This window comes from Sturnus vulgaris, chromosome 5 (genome assembly GCF_052056855.1).
Source record: "Sturnus vulgaris isolate bStuVul1 chromosome 5, bStuVul1.hap1, whole genome shotgun sequence".
In the NCBI taxonomy this organism is placed as follows: domain Eukaryota; kingdom Metazoa; phylum Chordata; class Aves; order Passeriformes; family Sturnidae; genus Sturnus; species Sturnus vulgaris.
Genome location: NC_142247.1, coordinates 24,719,340 through 24,737,923, shown reverse-complemented (window position 1 = coordinate 24,737,923; position 18,584 = coordinate 24,719,340). Strand labels below are relative to the sequence as shown.

The 18,584-nt window shown below is 37.9% G+C and overlaps 1 protein-coding gene across 2 annotated transcripts in view; it reads right to left on the bottom strand.

Annotated features, from left to right (window-relative positions):
- Nucleotides 1-521: 521 nt before the first annotated feature.
- VEZT (vezatin, adherens junctions transmembrane protein) overlaps nt 522-18,584 on the bottom strand; it is a 59,565-nt gene continuing 41,502 nt past the window's right edge. For both annotated transcript variants that reach the window (XM_014889396.2, XM_014889404.2), the window contains exons 10-12: nt 17,130-17,230; nt 15,812-16,019; nt 522-11,918 (exon numbers count right to left, since the gene is read on the bottom strand). In XM_014889396.2, coding sequence (XP_014744882.2) covers nt 11,332-11,918; nt 15,812-16,019; nt 17,130-17,230 — 896 coding nt within the window. In that variant the 3' untranslated portion in view covers nt 522-11,331. The remainder of the gene's footprint in view (nt 11,919-15,811; nt 16,020-17,129; nt 17,231-18,584) is intronic.

Sequence of the window (18,584 nt, the reverse complement as noted above, 5' to 3'; positions counted from 1 at the left end):
CTGTTTCTTTAATAACCTGCATTCATTTTTTTACTCTTCATTTATCTGTAAGATCAATTAAGCATGAAGATGGCACAGATAACTGACTGACTTAAGTTGACTGCTGTATTTCTAGGAAAAATTAGCCCTTGGAATCCTCTTCCAAATCTCTCCTGAAAATTTGCTTCCCTCAGGAAGCCCACCAATATCTTAGCAAATGTAAGCAGAAACAACCATCCATAAGACTTATGGGCTTCATCATTCAGTGCATTTTTTGTGTCTTGTCCATTTGTTTATACCTTTGGGAGTCCCATTCCAGGTTTCTTATTTACTATATTAACAAAGTACAGACTATGCTGCAAAATTAAGCTTAATAAAATAAAGTTGATTACATGTTGGCATCAGTGGAACAATATAATAGAAGTCTGAATGACTGGCTTTTTAGGACTGGTCTGGATCCACCCCAGGCTGACCCACTACACTAGATCAGGTTACTTGATATGGTGTGAGTACTTCCAATATGAAGCAGCACAGTAGAAGGATGAGAAGAACAGGTTTTAATGAGAGAAAGAAGAAATACAGCCATACAACTGATACAAAAAGTACACAATATAACACAGGAATCTAATAAAGTAGCAGAAAACTTGAGAAACAGGAAGAAAGTTTCAGATGGTTGAAGAAAGAGGCTTGCTCAAAAAGATACAATCTTAAGTCTTCATAGATATATATACATTCTTGGCAGTATAGGAAACATACAGTTCTAACATAGAAAATATTGACTGAAGTGGTAGTATCAATTCCTGAAGAATATTTGCATATGGTACATTATGAAGTATGCACACACACAATTTAGCATTCAAGAAGTCTCCAAGTAAAGGAAAACATAATGGATTCCTTTTTGGTAGACAGAAATCTCCTTCTAACAGCAGCAATTGGTTCTGTTCTGTATTCAATATGAAAACAAACACACAAACCTGAAAACAGCAAACAGTAAGCAAAACCTTTTGCACAATGAATTATGCACCAATGTGGCAGCAAGAATCAAAAAATAAGAAAAAAATACTCCTGCCTCAGCTCTTGCCTTTCATGATCAAATTATTTCTCTTCTTCTCAGTAACCTTTTAAGCCTGCTTTCCTGGGGATGTGAATTAGGTAAGAGTGGGTCACACCTAAGTGAGAAGAGTGGTCAATAGCTGTTAACCCTAAAGCCAAATCAGGGAATGTTTACAGGAGGAAGTGTGCATCAGCCACAGCTCCTAACAGCAGCAGAACACAGCCTTTGATAAGTTCTGATACAAAAGTCTAAGCATTACCAGGGAACCAAAAAGCTCCAGATAAAAGGAACCACTCTGTCCTGTTGCCATTCTTTGGGCATTTTCAAAGCCTACAAAGGAAGTCTGTCTCTTATGTGCCACACAAGAGTAGAACATCTCCTGCAGAGCACCTAAGCCCCATTCCTGGATTAAAGATCTACCTGCTACCAGTGTCCTCAACTGACACATTATTTTTTTCCTAAAGCCCCACCTACACAGGCATTTAGGTGATGCTAAAAGGGGTTTTTCCAACAGTTGCCACTGTACAGAGGTCTCTGAAGGATGATGGGAAGGTACAATAGGAAGCATATGACACGCAGAAAAACATTCTTTCTTCAGTCATCACTTATTGAGAAAAGAGTAACCAGTGCTCATTACTAAAATGCTTGTACGAAGGAGTCAGCAAAATATACTGCAGAAACTCTTGCCAGGATTGCTTAAAATTAATTTGATTTTCAGTATCAAAGTGGAATTATAAATAAAATTCTGTATAAAAAAATCAAGCAAAGTGCTCATACAGCATTTTTGCCTCCCTGTATAAGCATTCTCTATTCCATTCAATCATTACTAATTGGAGGATGGATAAGCCATATCCACTACACCTAGGCAACTGTCGGGGATACAGAATAAAGAGAAAAAACAATACAGGCATTAGTGAGGCAGAATTTTATTACAGATGCTGAAGAAATAATAGCAACCAAAAATATTTTAAAAGTGGTTAGCATTACAGTTGAGAAATCTACTTCTGAAACTGGGGAAACCAGGCACAAATTTTAAAATGGCTTAAAAATAATCCTGGTGATGTACACAATTAAATATGTAAAAAAGATTTTAGGTCCTGATTCATATCCATGGGAAAAAGAATTGAGGTAAATGAAAGTACGAAAAAGAGAAACAAAATAATTTGGGAAAATATAGGCAGGAAACCATACTGCAACAAAAGGTCAGCATCCAGGAATGTCTTCCTGCTACTGCCTACATCCAACCCAGAACTTGACTTCTTGAGGCCCTAGCACAGCCAGCCCCCAGGCTTCATACCTGCTTTAAGGACCTGCTGATCTAAACCTCCTTGAGGCCGATTGAATGAACCATGTTTAAAGCAGAATCAGCAACTGGCAGGGCAGGTGCAGGGGAGACTCCATAGAGCCGAAGCACATGGGTTTTCAGTGCAGTGGAAGGAAGGAGACTGACCACACAGAACTTAAAGGAAGAGAGGCAGAGATTGATTACACACAGCTTGAGACAGCAGCACCAAGTCTTTCTGTGGAAATGAAATGTAGATAAAATAGAGGCTTTTTTTTAAAGCTGCTGAAGACTACCAGTCTGGTGAGCGTTTCCTCTCTCCCCACAGACAAGAAATCGTGGATCCTTCCCAGTGTCTGCAAACTTCAGAATGTATCATGTGTTTTCCCTCTGTAGCCCTGCCAGAAGTCTCTTGCTGCAGTTTGTTCTTTTGAACATTTCCTCTTACATTTTAGCTCTCATTTTTTAGCCATTTAAGCAGCAGCTTATCAAGATTCTTTTCTTTCCCTTCCCTGTGATTGCTTGGCAATCTATGCTGCCTTTAGGCCCTGTTTTGGGAAATGCTAAGATTTAACAGGCAGAAGATGTTGAGGAACATGGATAAGACACGGCAAGTGGCCATACAGGCACTCACAGCAGCTCGGGTACAATCCCTTGATAAGTGAAAACAAAGTGAAGCAGCTCTTCTAATAAAAGATGTAAAATCAGGTTTGAAATACTTCCATACAGTCTGCTTGGTAGAATACAATTCTTTTGCCTTTGGATAGCAAGAATTAAATTTTTGTTTACCTTTCAAGTAAGTAACTGGATAGTTTGATATGAGAAAAATACAACTTCTTTGCTAGAAAAGCCTTGCAGTAGAATACCTGACAATGCACATTTACATCATGAAGGAGTGTGTGTGCCTATATACACACACATATATATATATATATTTATAAAGCTTGTTCAAACCTCTTAAATGAAGAAATAATTTGTTTATGCTCCTCAGTAGAAATTCAAAATGGTTAAATTCAGGGAGATTTAGTAATACTTGCATTCTGAAAACACATGCTCTTTACCAGTGGGAAAGGTTTAAGCACAACTGCTAGATCCCAGCTCAAGATCAGGTGGCTGTGGAGCCAAAGTACATTGGCATAGCAGGTGGAGAGTACATGTTCAGCTCCTACTGCTGAAAGTAGCAAGCTTGTTTAGGGGAAGGCATGACTGTGCCACCCTCCTGTGGGAAAGAACAAGTAATGCTCATGTAATGAGGAACATGTTTTCAAGGGTCAGTCCTGCTGAGGAGGCATTACCATCTATAATCATTAAGGAGGGAAGGAAATTCCTGGGAGTGAATGTTCTGAAGTCCAGGAAGAAATAGGAAGCCAGGTTGAAATGTAGGTCAAAGCTTCCTGGAAGGAATGTCAGGACAGACATTGCACCAGACCTAAGAACCCTTCTATTTATGAGTTTCTGACTAAGAATGCACAGCAGCATCTTGGTGTGGATTCGCTTTAGCCTATCATTTCATAAAGTTTAGACAAAGGCCTCAAAAATAAAGGAAAAAAGTGGTCAAATTCCTCAGCAGTTGGCAACAGAATACTGGAGAACAGCTGAAGGCAGCTAAGAGGGAAGAGAGAGACAATCAGAGAAAAGGACACACCTAGTAAAAACTGGAGCTTTGAAAGACTCCTGCAGAGTCATTGCACCTAGCTCAGCACTCCTGTGGTCACCCACCTCAGGAGAACCCTTTGCATAAGTGGTCAAACCAGAAGAGCTTCTCCAGCCCAGGACTCATCTTTTGCAGTTTGGCCACCAATGTTTAAGTTTCTTTTGGGGATAACTTACCTGATGCATTACAGATAGTCCCATAGGTGAGAAACAAACTATGAAACCCTCTCCAATTGGTTTGTGTGGCATATGAAAAGTGGGAAGGAAAAAGTTCACAAGTGGGATTGCATATGGCATGGATGCTGCAATAGAGGAAGACAGACAATAAACCCAAAATGTTTGTGAAGCATCCTGTTCCTATTTAGGTTTCACTCAGCACTGTTCTGTGACCACTGCTGGCTTTGCAGACCTTAAGCACACAGGTGCCTGCAGACCACCCGTGAACACCCATGCTGGGACATGAAAAACTTGGACTACAATGTCAGACTGAGCAGTGCAGGAACAGCCAGCATGAACTTGTTTAAATTTCACCAGCTGTGCCTGTGGATGAAAGATCTACAGGACAGTTTGCAGATTTCTGGCTTTTATCTCATAATACAGTTAAAGCCTTTTATTATTATTATCGTTATTATTGAAACAGATATCAAACATCATAAATAGCCTACATTTTTGGTGCTTCTATTGAGATCAAATGCATAATTCTCTGTCAGTAATGGCTACTGAAGATATTGAGCACTGACATTTCTCTTTTTGTTTGTTTAGGAATGGACCTTTCTTTAATAGCACAAAGTAACGGAAAGGATTGGTCACTCTCTTTTGGAAATCTGAGATTATTTTCAGTTCTCATCCATGCAGCTGGAGAAGGTCAGGAAGCAATCTTTAAATATTAAGATCTGAGCACAAATCAAGCCAACTAATGACACTTTATTTTGGGACCTTGTACTAGAATTGCAGTTATTTTTAAAATGCTTTAAAATATTTTTCAGTAAGCCAGAATTACTCGTAAGAGCCAATATATTCCAAGAGTGTGGTATAAATTTGAGCTGGTATAAATTACTGTTTCTGTTTTGACTGTATGCTCCCGATTATGGTTCCTGCCTTCTGTTTCAGTTTTCAAGTGAGGAAGTCAGTACATAACTCTAGATCTAGTCATTCCTGTTACAAATACATGTAAAAAGAATTTGTGTGTTATTTTAAAATCTGAACCTCTTAAGACTGGTGGTAAAGAGAGAGGACCATGGGTGTCAGAAGGTCCAGAAGGATGAAAGGAGTAGGTAGAAAAAAAACCATGCACAATAATTTCAGTTTTATTTGCAGTATCATAAACAGTTTCTAGAAACTTTGGGGAATAAGACACAAATGATCTTGGGCAGCCTAAGCCTCAAGAACAACAATAACTAAAGGAATCAAAATTAGTGAGGAAAAGAATGAGTGGCATCATCCTCATTAGGATGGAGGAAGCCAGCTGCAAGTTAAAGCATGGATGCACTTCCAGTCTTATCCATATCCTAAATCACTGAGTGGTTACAAAAGCCAGCCTAGAGGAGGGACTGGGATTACACAGCAATGAAGTGATTTAAGCTTTCATAGAATTGCATCCCCTAAAGCAAACTGTCCATTAGGCCTCTAAGATTTAAAGCTGAGAAGGTACAAAGGTCAAAATATGCTGATCACATGAAAGTATTCAAGTTTTGGTCCCATTCAACCATTTTACAATAAGCCACTTTGAAACAGAGACACTTTTTCCTTGCCTTCTAAATTGTAGTCACTTTTTCAGAAAGTGTAACATGGGCTAACAGTGCACTCACCCTGTTGAGCCAAGTTGTGTTCTGATAAGCTGCCAATAACCTGAGCCACGGCAGTGTCAAAGGGGAGGCAGCACATCAAGAACAGTTTCACATCCAGCTGTAGCTCAAGCCAGATTGCTTTATCCATCTACAAAGCAAAGTTCATGGGAGGTAGATTTCACCCCTAGCTATGACTATGTCCCATCACACTTACACACATACACAACCATTACCTCTTATCTGATTTCTGCACAAATTTCCAAGTCAAACAAATCAAATGTATTTTTTAGTATTTAAAATCCAAGGTGGCAAAATAAACACTTATACAAGAGCGAATTAAATATCATGAGAAAATGAATAAAGCACATCACCAAGCATTTTAAAAATTAGCCACAGAGGCCTTTGGTTTGATCTCTGATATCCATATATCCACTGCCATGTTTCTTTTGTGATATTTTGCAATACATGCTTATTCATCAGAGACCAAAAAAGCTCTGAAAAGTCAAGCTGAAATTTCAACAAGTGTTGTTTGGCGTCTTTAGTTTTTGTTAGACCAGGTGGCAGCTGTCGAGAGATCATTTTGTTTTAACAACTTTTTGTTTTGTTAGCAAAGAAAAACATTGTCCAGCCAAATCCTGCTGACAGTGAATAAATATTTCTCCTCCATCAGACCAAATATTTTCATTTGTCATCCTAATAGCTAGATCTGAAAAGATTTTTCTTTCTATATGGACTCAAATATATTTGAATGGCTTGGTATTTTATGGGAGGTGATTATTACTCTGTACTGCTGAGGTTAGTCTGGAATACTGCACCACACTTTGGTCATGATACATCCAAAACTGGAGAGATTTCTAAGGAAAGCAAACAAAAGGCAGAAAACATGACCTCTGCAGAAGGACTGAGGAAAGTGGAACATCAAAATTTTATTGACACATCTTGTGAGTACAAGACTGTAATGATTATGTAAAGATGACCACATGCTGGCACTGGAACTAGGAATAATTGATCAAACATGAGGCTGAGCAAATCTATGGAAAAGGATTCCATCAGAACCTGTTTAGCTGACACCCACCACCACTGGGTCAAGAAGTCCCTGAGCCACAAATTGGTGAGGAATAGCCTGGAGAAGTATCAATATAATATAGGCTTCTCTCTGCATGTGCTTAGTCCCTGTCACAGACAAGATCCCAGAGCAGCCTGGCCCTTTACAATGACCAAGTGCCATTCTCACACTCTGCTTGCTTTTTCAGGTGAGATAGCATGAAAGTTATTAATTCTAAAAAAGCAATTAGCCCTGGGAACAAGCCACTTGCAGAACAACAGCTGTCCTTCACCAAATAGTTTAAAGGACAAGGGCAGTTTAGTGTACTTGTCCTCTTGTTGGATAAAAAGAAAAGGAAAAAAAAAAAGAAAGGGATAACCTACAAGATTACAAAACTCAGTGCAGGCAAACAACTCCATGCAGTCCACTATGTAACTGGGTTTTTATTACTAAACAAATTAATGAGAAAGTTGCAAATTTTGCAGCTTCTGATAAACATAAAATTTCCAATATTGTAACAAATATTCACATAGAGACAGGTGTGCTCGGGACAAAGACAGAAATTGCAGTAAAAGTGGCTACTCTACCAGATTGCATCTTGCATTTATAAATCTAAGTGCAAGATTCAGTCATGTCCAGCAATCCTCTGCTGGGAGTAAAACTGTTCCATTTCTGTGACTGATGGCAGAAGCCTTCATGTTTGCAAATCTTGCCTGTAGTTGACAGAGGCACATTTAATTGCATTTGAAAGATGCTCTATTTATCTGTAACTTTCTACATTTGCTTCCATGACACAACCACTTAATTTCTGTCATGAATACATACACTTAACAAAAGGGACAAGTTACTTTCTTATCACAGATCTTTGCCTAGTTTTAAGCTTTTACCTAGATCTTTAGCTGTAAAGTGAAGCAATATAAAAAGAGGTAGTGTTAGACTGCAATCCAATCCAAGAAACAAATAGTGTCTTTGGAGTGCTTTCCAGGAAGGACAGAAGGAGAAGAAATTATTTAATCCTATATAATTACTTGTTTCTTTATTTCATAGAACTACTAGTTAGAAATGGTATAGGGAAAATGCATTTATTGTGAAGAGCTAACTCTGCTCTTCACAAAGGATTTTGGCTGCTGCTATTCTTCATCATAACCCATAATTTAGTATGGACTTCCTGCTAAATGTTTCAAAAAGTTACAAAGCTCTAAGAAGCAAATGTTCTGTTTTCACAAAAATCCCTATCTTGGGTAACGAGCCAAAGAACACAGAACAGCACTCAGACCTTGACATGCTCAATATATTAAGACAACTCATTAGAGCTAATGCACACTTCGGTGTGTTCATAAACATTATTTTAAAGGCAGCAATAAATTATGCCAAGAAGTCTGTCAGGTTCGTGAAGGAACCTACAGCATGTATATACAGTCATTTCAAATGACATAATTATGAGGAAATCTGGATCATAACAGAGCATATGACATACACAGATGAAACCTGGTTATCAAATCAAGAGAAGTCAGGCTTTGTGGACTGTACACTGTTAGCAGTATTTTTCTTCAGGGAAAATAATAAATAGATCAAAATAAATGACCTGATGGCTGTTTTATACAGAGGTGATGAGAGGCAGGGAAAACAAGTGAGTCCAGGTGTTCATATGGGCAACTTCCAAGACTGCATTAAGTAAGACCATGGAAATAAGTTAAACTGCTTGTAGAAAATCTATTTGTTCAAAGTAGGATCAGGACTTCCTCAAAAAATTCATAGTTTGATCATAACCATGTCTAATGTCAAAGCTGTGATTTCACATTAAACCATCTTTGCCAATAATGTAAATGTGGGCAATCCTGAGTCTCAGACCAGCAACACAGTGTGCTGATACAGCTGTTTGGAGGTAACCACTGTTACTGCATTGCTGCAATAAGAATGGTGAAAAGCAAAAAGGCCTAAAAAGGGTAAATTTTTCACCCAGGCGGACTCATGAGCTGTTTTATCACATGGCCACAAAATCTCGTGTTAACATTATCTGCTGGATGAAAATAAACAACTCACAATGGATGGGTAATTTTAGGCCAGTTTCATTACCAAGACCAGCATAATAAAACTAGGTCCCAAGTGAGCCACCAAAGTAGATTCTCCAGGATTTTTACTAAGGACTGCAACAAAGGATTTAAAGAAATAGCAGCTTTTATAAATGTGAGATCTGTCACCGATTCCAATACCAATGCAACCCAGGCTGCTACTGACTTCATCTGAAACTGTGAGCACAGTGATAATTAATATCCTAAATCTGATCATATTTCCAGGTTGGTATCATAGCCATACACACTGTAAACTATGATTTGGATCCCATAGAAAAAGGTCAGGAGTACCCTTTCTGGGATACACAACATCAGATCATGAGATGATGGTGGATGAGTTCATGGAAAAATATTAAGGGAAGATATATTTAGGCAGTCAGAACAGTTAGCTAGGAACAAAAATTATCTGGGCACTTTGTGAACTCAAGGATCTCAAGTCAAGAATGAGGAAGACTTCTTCAGAAGCATGGACAATGCTTCAAACACAATCTATCCAAAGCAGCTGTTCTAGACTTGGTAAAAAAAATTTCTTACGTCAGAGAAAATAAAAGTGTTTCATCATCTTAGCCTAATCTTTAGTTACAGAAGAATATACTCTACCACTAAGAGGAAGCTTATCTCTGAATATACTATGAAAAGTATCTTTTTTTTTTTATACAACCTCCTCAAGACATCAACCACTCAGCTTCTAGTCACTTACACAAAATAAAGGGCACAGAACACAGTGTTACTGGTCAATGAAAAACAGCAAAACATTTTCTTCCCAAAACCTGTGTGTGAGGGAGAAGACAGGCACTATACAGTGAAAGAACACTGTAAGTCATCGTCCCTTCTCTATCAATTGATATTTCTCTCTTTACCATCTGTGAAAAAGTCCACATATTTCACAGTGTTCATGCAAAATCACTAATACAAGCCAGAGAGCTGAAAGAAAACACTTGTTTTCTGACATACTGTCAAGAGTTCCACCTTAAACTGCATTACCTTCCCCACTTTCCATGACACCATCCTAGGAAAGATACTGCTCTACACTACCAGCATCTAAAAAGCCCTTTACTCTATAGAATCTTGAAAACCTAATAAATACTCTTAAGTAACTGATGCAGTGCTTTGTCCTGGAAGTGTATCTGGGTCCAAGTAGAGTATTCCACACAAAGAAGTGGTGCTCTCACCATTAGAGACACAGGAGCTTGGCTTCATTTTGTGCCAGAGAGCAAAAGGAAGAGCGGGCAATGAAACCATTAACCAGCTCCTCTGTGAGGTGAGCATCAGTTTCCTGCTCCTTCTAACACCACCACAGAGAAAAAAGCAACTTGCATAACCTCATACCAAACATCCAGACTTCACCATCAGTTAACTAAGTTACAAGAAACAAAATGCACAACTGTAGTTCTCTCGTGGATTTGTAATCCCATAGGTTAAAGTTGTGATCTGAGGAAAAGTGAAAGAACATTAGTGAAAAGCAAGTATGGTGTTCAAACAAAATACTGCATGTTATTAAGCTCTCAGATAATGTCCTTTAAGAAAATTACTTCAAGACATAAACAAAAACGTACAATCAATCATTATATCAAATCAAACAATTACATTAAGGTTCAGTTTACAAAAGGTTAATAAACAATTAACAGCTGGCTTAATAAATAGGTGTTTACTTCTCATCTCTGTCAATCCAACATACAGTTTCTCGCTGTCTATAGTACTTTCTACTGATGTGCTTATAACCTTCCCTAAAATTTACTTGCAACACATTTCTCTAACACGAATTACAAACTTGCAGAAATCATTTATTAACCCTTCATAAAATTCTAAGTGAACCTTAATATGAAGCATGACTAACTTTATACTATTTCAGCCCCATACCCCAGGATACATCAAATACTAGTTCTTTCAAGTTTTTATTTAAAATTCTACATTTTAGCTGGGTGCCACATCACTAGTCAGAGAATCACAAATGCCTATTGTGGCTTAGCCAATGCACTGCAGACACAAGAAGTGAAACAAAAGTGGTGGAGGAAGATCACAGGGAACAGTTCAGCTTCTTCCAAAAGAAATGTCCTGACTTTTTTGTTGGAACAAACATTGATACCATGACAAAAGAATCAGAGAGCAAAAAACCGGAGTCTGTTGTAAATCAAAACATTGTTTTTCCTTCTTTTTAGAAACAACTACAATATGTCATAATATAAATAAATAAAACAGAAAACACAAAGGTAAATTCCCCATCACTAGGATTTTAAAAAGGGAACAGCCCATCTATTTCTTGGATGCAGCCTAAACTTCTCTTACCTGCAATTTTTCAACATACTTAGAAGTCCTATTTAGTGTATCAGTCTTAGGGAACATGATGTATTATATTTAGGTCTCCTTTTTTTTCCATCCAGTATTTTCAGCTTCAACCCCCCACCTTAGTTTTTTCCATCAAACTGCCTGCTGTCGATTTAATAAAGTTCAGCTCAGACTTATACTTTTCTTTCACTTTCAGAGCCTCTCTCTTCATTTTCACAGTTCTCCACAAGGTCTTCATTCTCCTGTGTCTTTTCTTCCTCCTCCTCCTCCTCTTCCTCCTCCCCATCATCTCCAAAAGTCTCTTCCTGCATTGTAGTAAAAGTGAAAGACCTGGCAGCAACTTGTGCAGCCAGACCAGATGTGAAGTTAAAATCTGTTGATATGTGGAGCTGGGCCAGCCTATCCTTGATTTTTGAATGTAATGCATCCTTAGAGGAAGGCTGTGAAGCCTCTACTCCATCCACACTGCTTGGCTTGAGCTCTTCAGCATCCCCTTCACACTGATAATACATTCTTTCTTCAGCCCCCGTAGAAACATCTTTATCTGCAGTACTGTCTTTGTTTTTCTCCATCTCAGGATCTTCATACAAATATTCTGTCCTGCTTTTATCAGCAGCATTCACTTCTGGATTAGAGTATTTTTCTTCAGATTTATCACAGCTTTGGCTGCAGTCCTGCTTTTCTGTATCTGAATTCACATGTGATTCCACATTATTTATTAGCTTCAATGGTTCTACAGGAGACAAGGGTTTCACTGCAGCTTAAAAAGGGGGAAAAAATTAAATAACTAAAAGCGAGCTGCTATATATAAATAATTTATTTGCCTGAAAAGATGCAAGATTGTAAGGGTTAAAATTACTTTTAAAAAATCCCAAAACAACAGAAAGACAACCCACACCAAAACTTAAAAGAAAAGTGTTTTCTAATCACAAAGCTGGAGTGAAATGTGATGGTTACTTGTAATTATTCCTTAAAATCTGTGATGTGAAGAGACAGCACAAAATTGATTATGTTTAAGGGCAGCATCAAACACAGAGAATGTATTCAGTGTTAAAGCAAAACCCAAATAAAACTACTGTACTGCATACAGATTTAAGTGTCTTCTTCTGAACAACAGTTTACCTGATCCACTAAAGACAGCTAGTACATGAAAAAGTCCTTATAGGCAATATCTGATCTCATACACCGCAACATACAAATACAACACATAGCCACACGGTCAGGTCAGGTGTCCTCACAAATAAAGTGTGGTTTAATTTAGCCTCTCTTGAAGTTAGTAGCAGCAGCGAGTCCCATTGCCAGCAACGGGATACTTGCCAGGAAGTCTCTCCTCCCAGTGTTAAGGGTTAGTGTAACTTGGTACAATCACTCCTTGAAGAACAGACGTCTTTCATATTAAGAAAACGATATAATGTCCATTTCCAAGTAACAGATTCCCTAAACTGCAGCAGCTCCATTATAGTAGCAGCACGAACATAAATGAGAGCGGCAACAGCAGATTCCCAAGTTGCATTTCCCTTTCTAATTCCATTCTGACTTTACCCCTGTAAGCAGAGATGAAAATAACTCTGGGAAATACATAAACTTTTCATGGGAAACAAAATTTATGGTATTAGGATTTTTCAACCGCATCGTATTTCAGTAATAATTCACTTTAGCTAACTGAAGGCAGGCACATCATTATGGTTGTCACAATGATAATTATTGTCATTAGCAGACTGAAAGACTGTGGCATTGAATGTATTGTACTGTTTGCTTTAAAACCTTATATACCAAAGGAGCACTGCAATAGACCCGTCTCAGTTGTTTATGGAGTAGTTCTGTCTTCTAAAAAATTTGCTGCTACTTATTTCTGCCCATTTTCTTGAAGAGACAGGAATATGCACAGTAATCTTATAATTGGGGAGCAAAATTCTTGCCTACTTTCTCCAAAGAATACTTTGAAAGGCAAAATTTCTCAAAAAATAAATAGATGCTCGAGATAGGTAGCTGACCAATTTGTGGAGTTGATGAATTAATAAACAGGGTGAAATTCATCAGTTTTGAGAGCATGGCTTTCCAAATCTGATAAACAGCTATATAACAACTGTTGTATGGAAAAGGTGAGAGAAGGGGAAACAGCTGGATACAACACAACCACTGACAGAATTAACTTTTTTGCAGGGGAGAGGTTAGGGAAAGGCTAGAAGTGATTTTGCAGCAGAAGAAAGTTGGTTTACAGTGTCTGACAAATGGAAATGAAGCTACTAAAAACTTAGCAGACCTTTTCAAATGCACTTCCATGTAGTGGCTCAACAGGAGGCCAAAGGACTAGAAACATAAGCTTACCTATACTCCCATAAATTTCCTACTACCCAGACTGCAAGAAGTATTACCATGGTACTGGGACTTGGGAAAACTTGCTTTAGTCTAGTGCTCTGCTAAGATGATACTTTTTTCTTCTGGAATCCAACCTATCATCTCCAATTGACTTCATGTTGCGTTCTTAAGACATCTCAATTTCTTTGGAGCTGACCTCTTATGTGGAAACCCTCACCAGCCCCTCCTTAAACAAACCAAAACCCCTCATCTCCTCGTTAGGACAAGTCAGAACGGCTAGCTGAGTGCCTTGACTAACAGATTAAAGCCTTTGAATATTTCAGGATCTTTTTCCACAATAATCACAAGTTAGGAAAACACAAGATTTCTGGAATTTGATTGTCCTGTAAAAGCAAGATTCAAGAGGACTATGGAAAAGTGGTATCATGGCCATCCATTGGCTTGGGCCAATGGACACAAGAATATGAACCCTTTCTGGGTTTCAATCTTCAAGATAAGGCAAGTCAGAAATGTGGAAAGTGCAGACAACATAAATGTCTCTTTAAGGACTGCCTTGTGTATGGACAAATTAAAACATAATATGCCAGGGTCCATGATATCATATTTACTGACTTGTGGTTTTTTTGAAGCAATATTGAATGATTTCCTTAAAAACCAGCAGAAGATAATATATCTAGTGTACATATCAGTCTGTCAGATTAGACACTTATAATCTGAGCCAAAAGCAGACCATATTAATTACTTTCATGAACTGCCCTCACGTTTTCCAGGTTTGTACAGGATGGAAATAATCAATAATTAGTCCTATGCAGCTGGAAAAAAAATATCATACTTTCTTCCCTCCTCACCCCTTTATCTCTAATCCTAAATCAATGTAATATCTATACATGGAAAGAAAAGGAACCAACATGAGCCACAAAGGCTTTCTGGTGTACAGTTACTGCAAACTACAGGAGTCAGCTGACTCTTTCCAGCTATGGCCTCAGATGGCCTGAGGATGTGTTGGTATGGACAAGTATCAGCTGCTTAGGTAAGGAAACATCCTAGGCAAGTTCTCCTGACAAAAACTCTTTCTGCAAGTGTTTCATTAGGTCTGTCAACACTTGAACTGGAGGTAGGATCACTTCTTCCTCCAACAGTTAAGAAAGGAAGACTTGAAGAAATTTAAATGAGGAGTTGTGTGGTGTCGTATCTAACATCAGAGGGATAATACAGAAATCCTACTCCTGAGCAGACTGGTGCAATCTGATGTCTCAGGGGTTTTTAATGCAACTAGAAGAGAAATCAATACCAATGGTCAAGTGATCTCTTTTACCACAGTTGTACCTTAATGGATATAAAGAAGAAAGTTAAGAACAGGTATTTTTGATGGTTTGATGTCCAAAGACAGTCTCATAAATAGGCATGATCTGTTACTTTGTGTTCCTAGTAAATTACTGAAAAATTGCAATCCGTGGTCATTTCTCTGGTACACCAGATTCTGTCAGAGGCAGAATCCTTGGATATGGTGCCAGACTTGAGGGTTGTTTTTCGTAACATAGAACATGAAGCTTTTTAGGAAAAAAGCTTTTCCTAACCTGTCTTTAAGAGGAAGAAATGAAAATAAGAAACAGGAAAAGACAAATTCCTGCCAATTTAAAAAACAGTAAATCAAATAGCTCAAGCAGTGAGAGGAATCAAGTTGTAACAGACAAACTGTCTTGTTGAGGCAAGAGAAATTTTCATATTCCTGCTTTCAAAATGCAAGTGGATGGAGCTACCCAGCAGTCCTCAGAGTTAGTAAAGGCCAGTTTGAAAGAACTCTTCTTCTTAGATGGTCTGTGAACATATTCTGTATTCACTCTCATGGAAACAAAAGCCAGTTTTACTATTTTAGTTCTCTAATATTTCAAAGTCTAGCTCTTCACTTTAACCTACATACTTTTGTATGTCTGGGATAATTCCTGCTGGTTTCTTTAAATTCTGAAAAGTAGCTTATTTATGCACCCTGATAAAAATTCATCTTTACTGGAAAGCCATGAAAGAAAGTCAGTTCAATCTGCATGGTTTATATCCTGACAGTTTTCTTTATGCTGCCTTAATATTTTTGTGTGTTTAATATTTTAGCTCAGTGTTTTGTTTAAAGCCAAATTCCCACTTCTTTGAGTTAATTTCAATATATAGTAAAATGATTGCTAAAATATAAAGAGGTGGAATGACAACTAAGACCACACAGCTCTGTCAAAGATACTACTAGAGCTAAGCACTGTCTGAATTCTAACATAGTTAGAAATTCATGGCAAACAGACACCTCTGTTTTCTAAGGAAGGAATTAATTTTAAAAGAAATGCTTACCATGTTCACTGAACAGTAGCTGTTTCCACTTCTGTCTTTCAATTTCTGAAGCTTTGAATCCCAGTACAGATTTCAATTCTTGTAACACCCTCTTAGACTCCTGTCTCTCTCGCTCTTGCCTCTCTCTTTCTTCTTGGGAGAAGCAGTAAAAATCTTCCCTTTTGTATTCATTATCTGTATCTGAATAATCAACATATGCTTCCAGTTCCTAAAGAAAGAAAGAAAGGAAGAAACTCTTGATCTTCACTGTCAGGGTGGACTCAATCCTACAGTCTGATTCATGATCAAGTGATGTCAACACAAGCCAACCACAGTAATAGGATGCAGCCCTGTCTGAGCAGAGCTAGTGGACCTGACACTGCTCTTGGTGATATCTGTAGGATTTTGGAGCAAGCCTGCTCATTAACGAGATTTACCTTCATACACAAATAGGATCGAGTGATATACCTTAAAAATGGGAGACCATTTCCATAATTACATGTGGAAATAAGCAATGCTGATGCGGGTTTATTTTTTTTAAATTTACACTGTAACCAATGTTTGGTAGTCAGGCATCTTGCTAATTTAATTTACATAAATCCTTATTAAGAGGATATAGAGAATAGCAAACTTCTCTTCCAATTTTAAATATATTGGATTACAAGCATAAAAAACCAGAGCAGCATTTATGTTATACCAAATTTTCAACAAAGTAATTTGTCCCAGATTTTTGATATGGAAAAACATCTAGAGAGAATACATTTTGGGGAGAAGCAAGGGAGGGACAAAGCAGAGCATGGATGTTCACTGTGCATCTGCCACTCAGATGGAGGAGGCCCACTTCTCTTCAAGACAGCCCAACCATCACCAGGAGTTCCTCAAACAACACAAAATTGTTCAGTGTTACAATAAAAAGATTTTAAAAAATGCAGAGACTAAGCAAACTGAAAGCAGGATGGTTTGTGCTCGAGCTTGTCACTTTTGCAGCTGTGTCAGTTTATCCAGCAAAAGTAGGATTATTACATATACTGCCTTTTAGCAATTCTCACTTTTTATTATTTTTTTATGTGTTGCTGCTCTCCTTTGGTCACTTATTTCTAATGATACATATGAGAAATGAATATTAGTGCTCTTTTTTCCAGGATGGGGAATGCCTCCCCATGGAACAGTAAAAGGGATATACACAATTTTTTTCTAGAAGTCCAATTTGGAAGTGGCACTAGCCACTTACTTGTCTGTCTCGGCAAGACAACAAGGTCACTGCACAAGCAACTGAAAAAAAGAATGGCTACAGCAAATAATCCCCAATTATTATTTTTAATTATTCTTTTTTTTTTACCTGCTCTTCAGGGATTGGGTCTTTGTTTTCTATGTATATGGCAGGCTGTGTTAAAGGTACTGTAGTATGCTGTAGGTTGTCACGGGAAACTTCTATTTTGCCTTTAGGGGAAAAAAGAAAAGGGATTTTTAAAAAATAAAATTAAATATTGGATGATGTTTCTGACTCACTCAGGCAGGGTCCAGGTATTTTCATAAGCATGGTTTGCACACATGAAAAAAATGGTGAGAAGGCTGATTAGGTTGCACTGAAACACTTAGAGACCACTTAAGTAATATGGCTGTTTTGATAGAAGCTGGGTCCGATAGAACTTGTGCTGAAACATTTCTAACAAATCTCAGAAATTTTATAGACTTTGAAAACCTGCAGATGGCAAGCAAAATCAGTAAAACCAGAGAAGAAACTTTGTTCAGAAGTTTAAAAAAATAAAATTATAGGTAAAACAGCTTCAAGTACCTGGAAAATACTGGAAGAAGTAATTAAGAAAAGTTTACAGGAAGATACTTGTGAGGTAGCAAGGAGACAAATAACAGCCAGTACGGATTTGTTGAAAATAGAAGATGTTAATTTTTCAATGCAGTAACAAGTCTTGTGTATAGAAAGAACCAAAGATATCCTGCATTTTGTTTTCAGTAGGACTTTTGACATGCTGTCATGACATTTCTTACAAGCAAAATGCAAAGGCCAGGAAAAATTGCTGTTTTCTGTGCTAAAGGTGCACAGAACAGCCTCTTGGATCATCACAGCATGGTTACCATTTTCAGACCAGAATACATTGAGTGATGATTTGTCTCAAGTCCAATACTCTCCAGTATTTTCAATGGATGAAAGAAAACTTTTGCATCTCATTAAATCTGCTATTTGGGGATAATCTCAAAGAACACTGAAGGTCACCACTAGAATAGAAAATCATACTGGAAAATCAGAGATACAACCCAGGTAGAAATGGATTTCAGACCCAGCAGTTTGGTCACAGTGGCTGCAAATTTTTGTGCTTTGGAATAGCCAAGTGTGTAAGTACCTCTCAACTGACTGGAGAGCACCACTGAGAAAGAGGTGAGGAGCCTCACCATTAACTCTACCCCACTGCAAGCAAAAAGCCAAACTACCAACTAGTACATATAAGAAACAGCACTGACTGTTAGACACATGAAATAACATTTCTACTATGGCACTGATCGGGCTGTGGATGGAACACTGTGCCCAGTCTGGGGCCCCTTCATTTAGTAACACAGTGGGCCAACTAGATGGAACATAGAGGAAAACATTGGAAATTTTAAGAGGACTAAATAAAGCATAGTCATCAGGGAAGAGCTGAAGCATAGGGAGTCATGTAGAGAAAACAGAAAGAAACATAATAATCATCTTCAAGAATGTAAGAGCCATCAAGAGGAAATGGATTTCCATTTTGGGTGGATCAGAAATACTGCTTTTAAATTGCAGCAAGAGGTACTT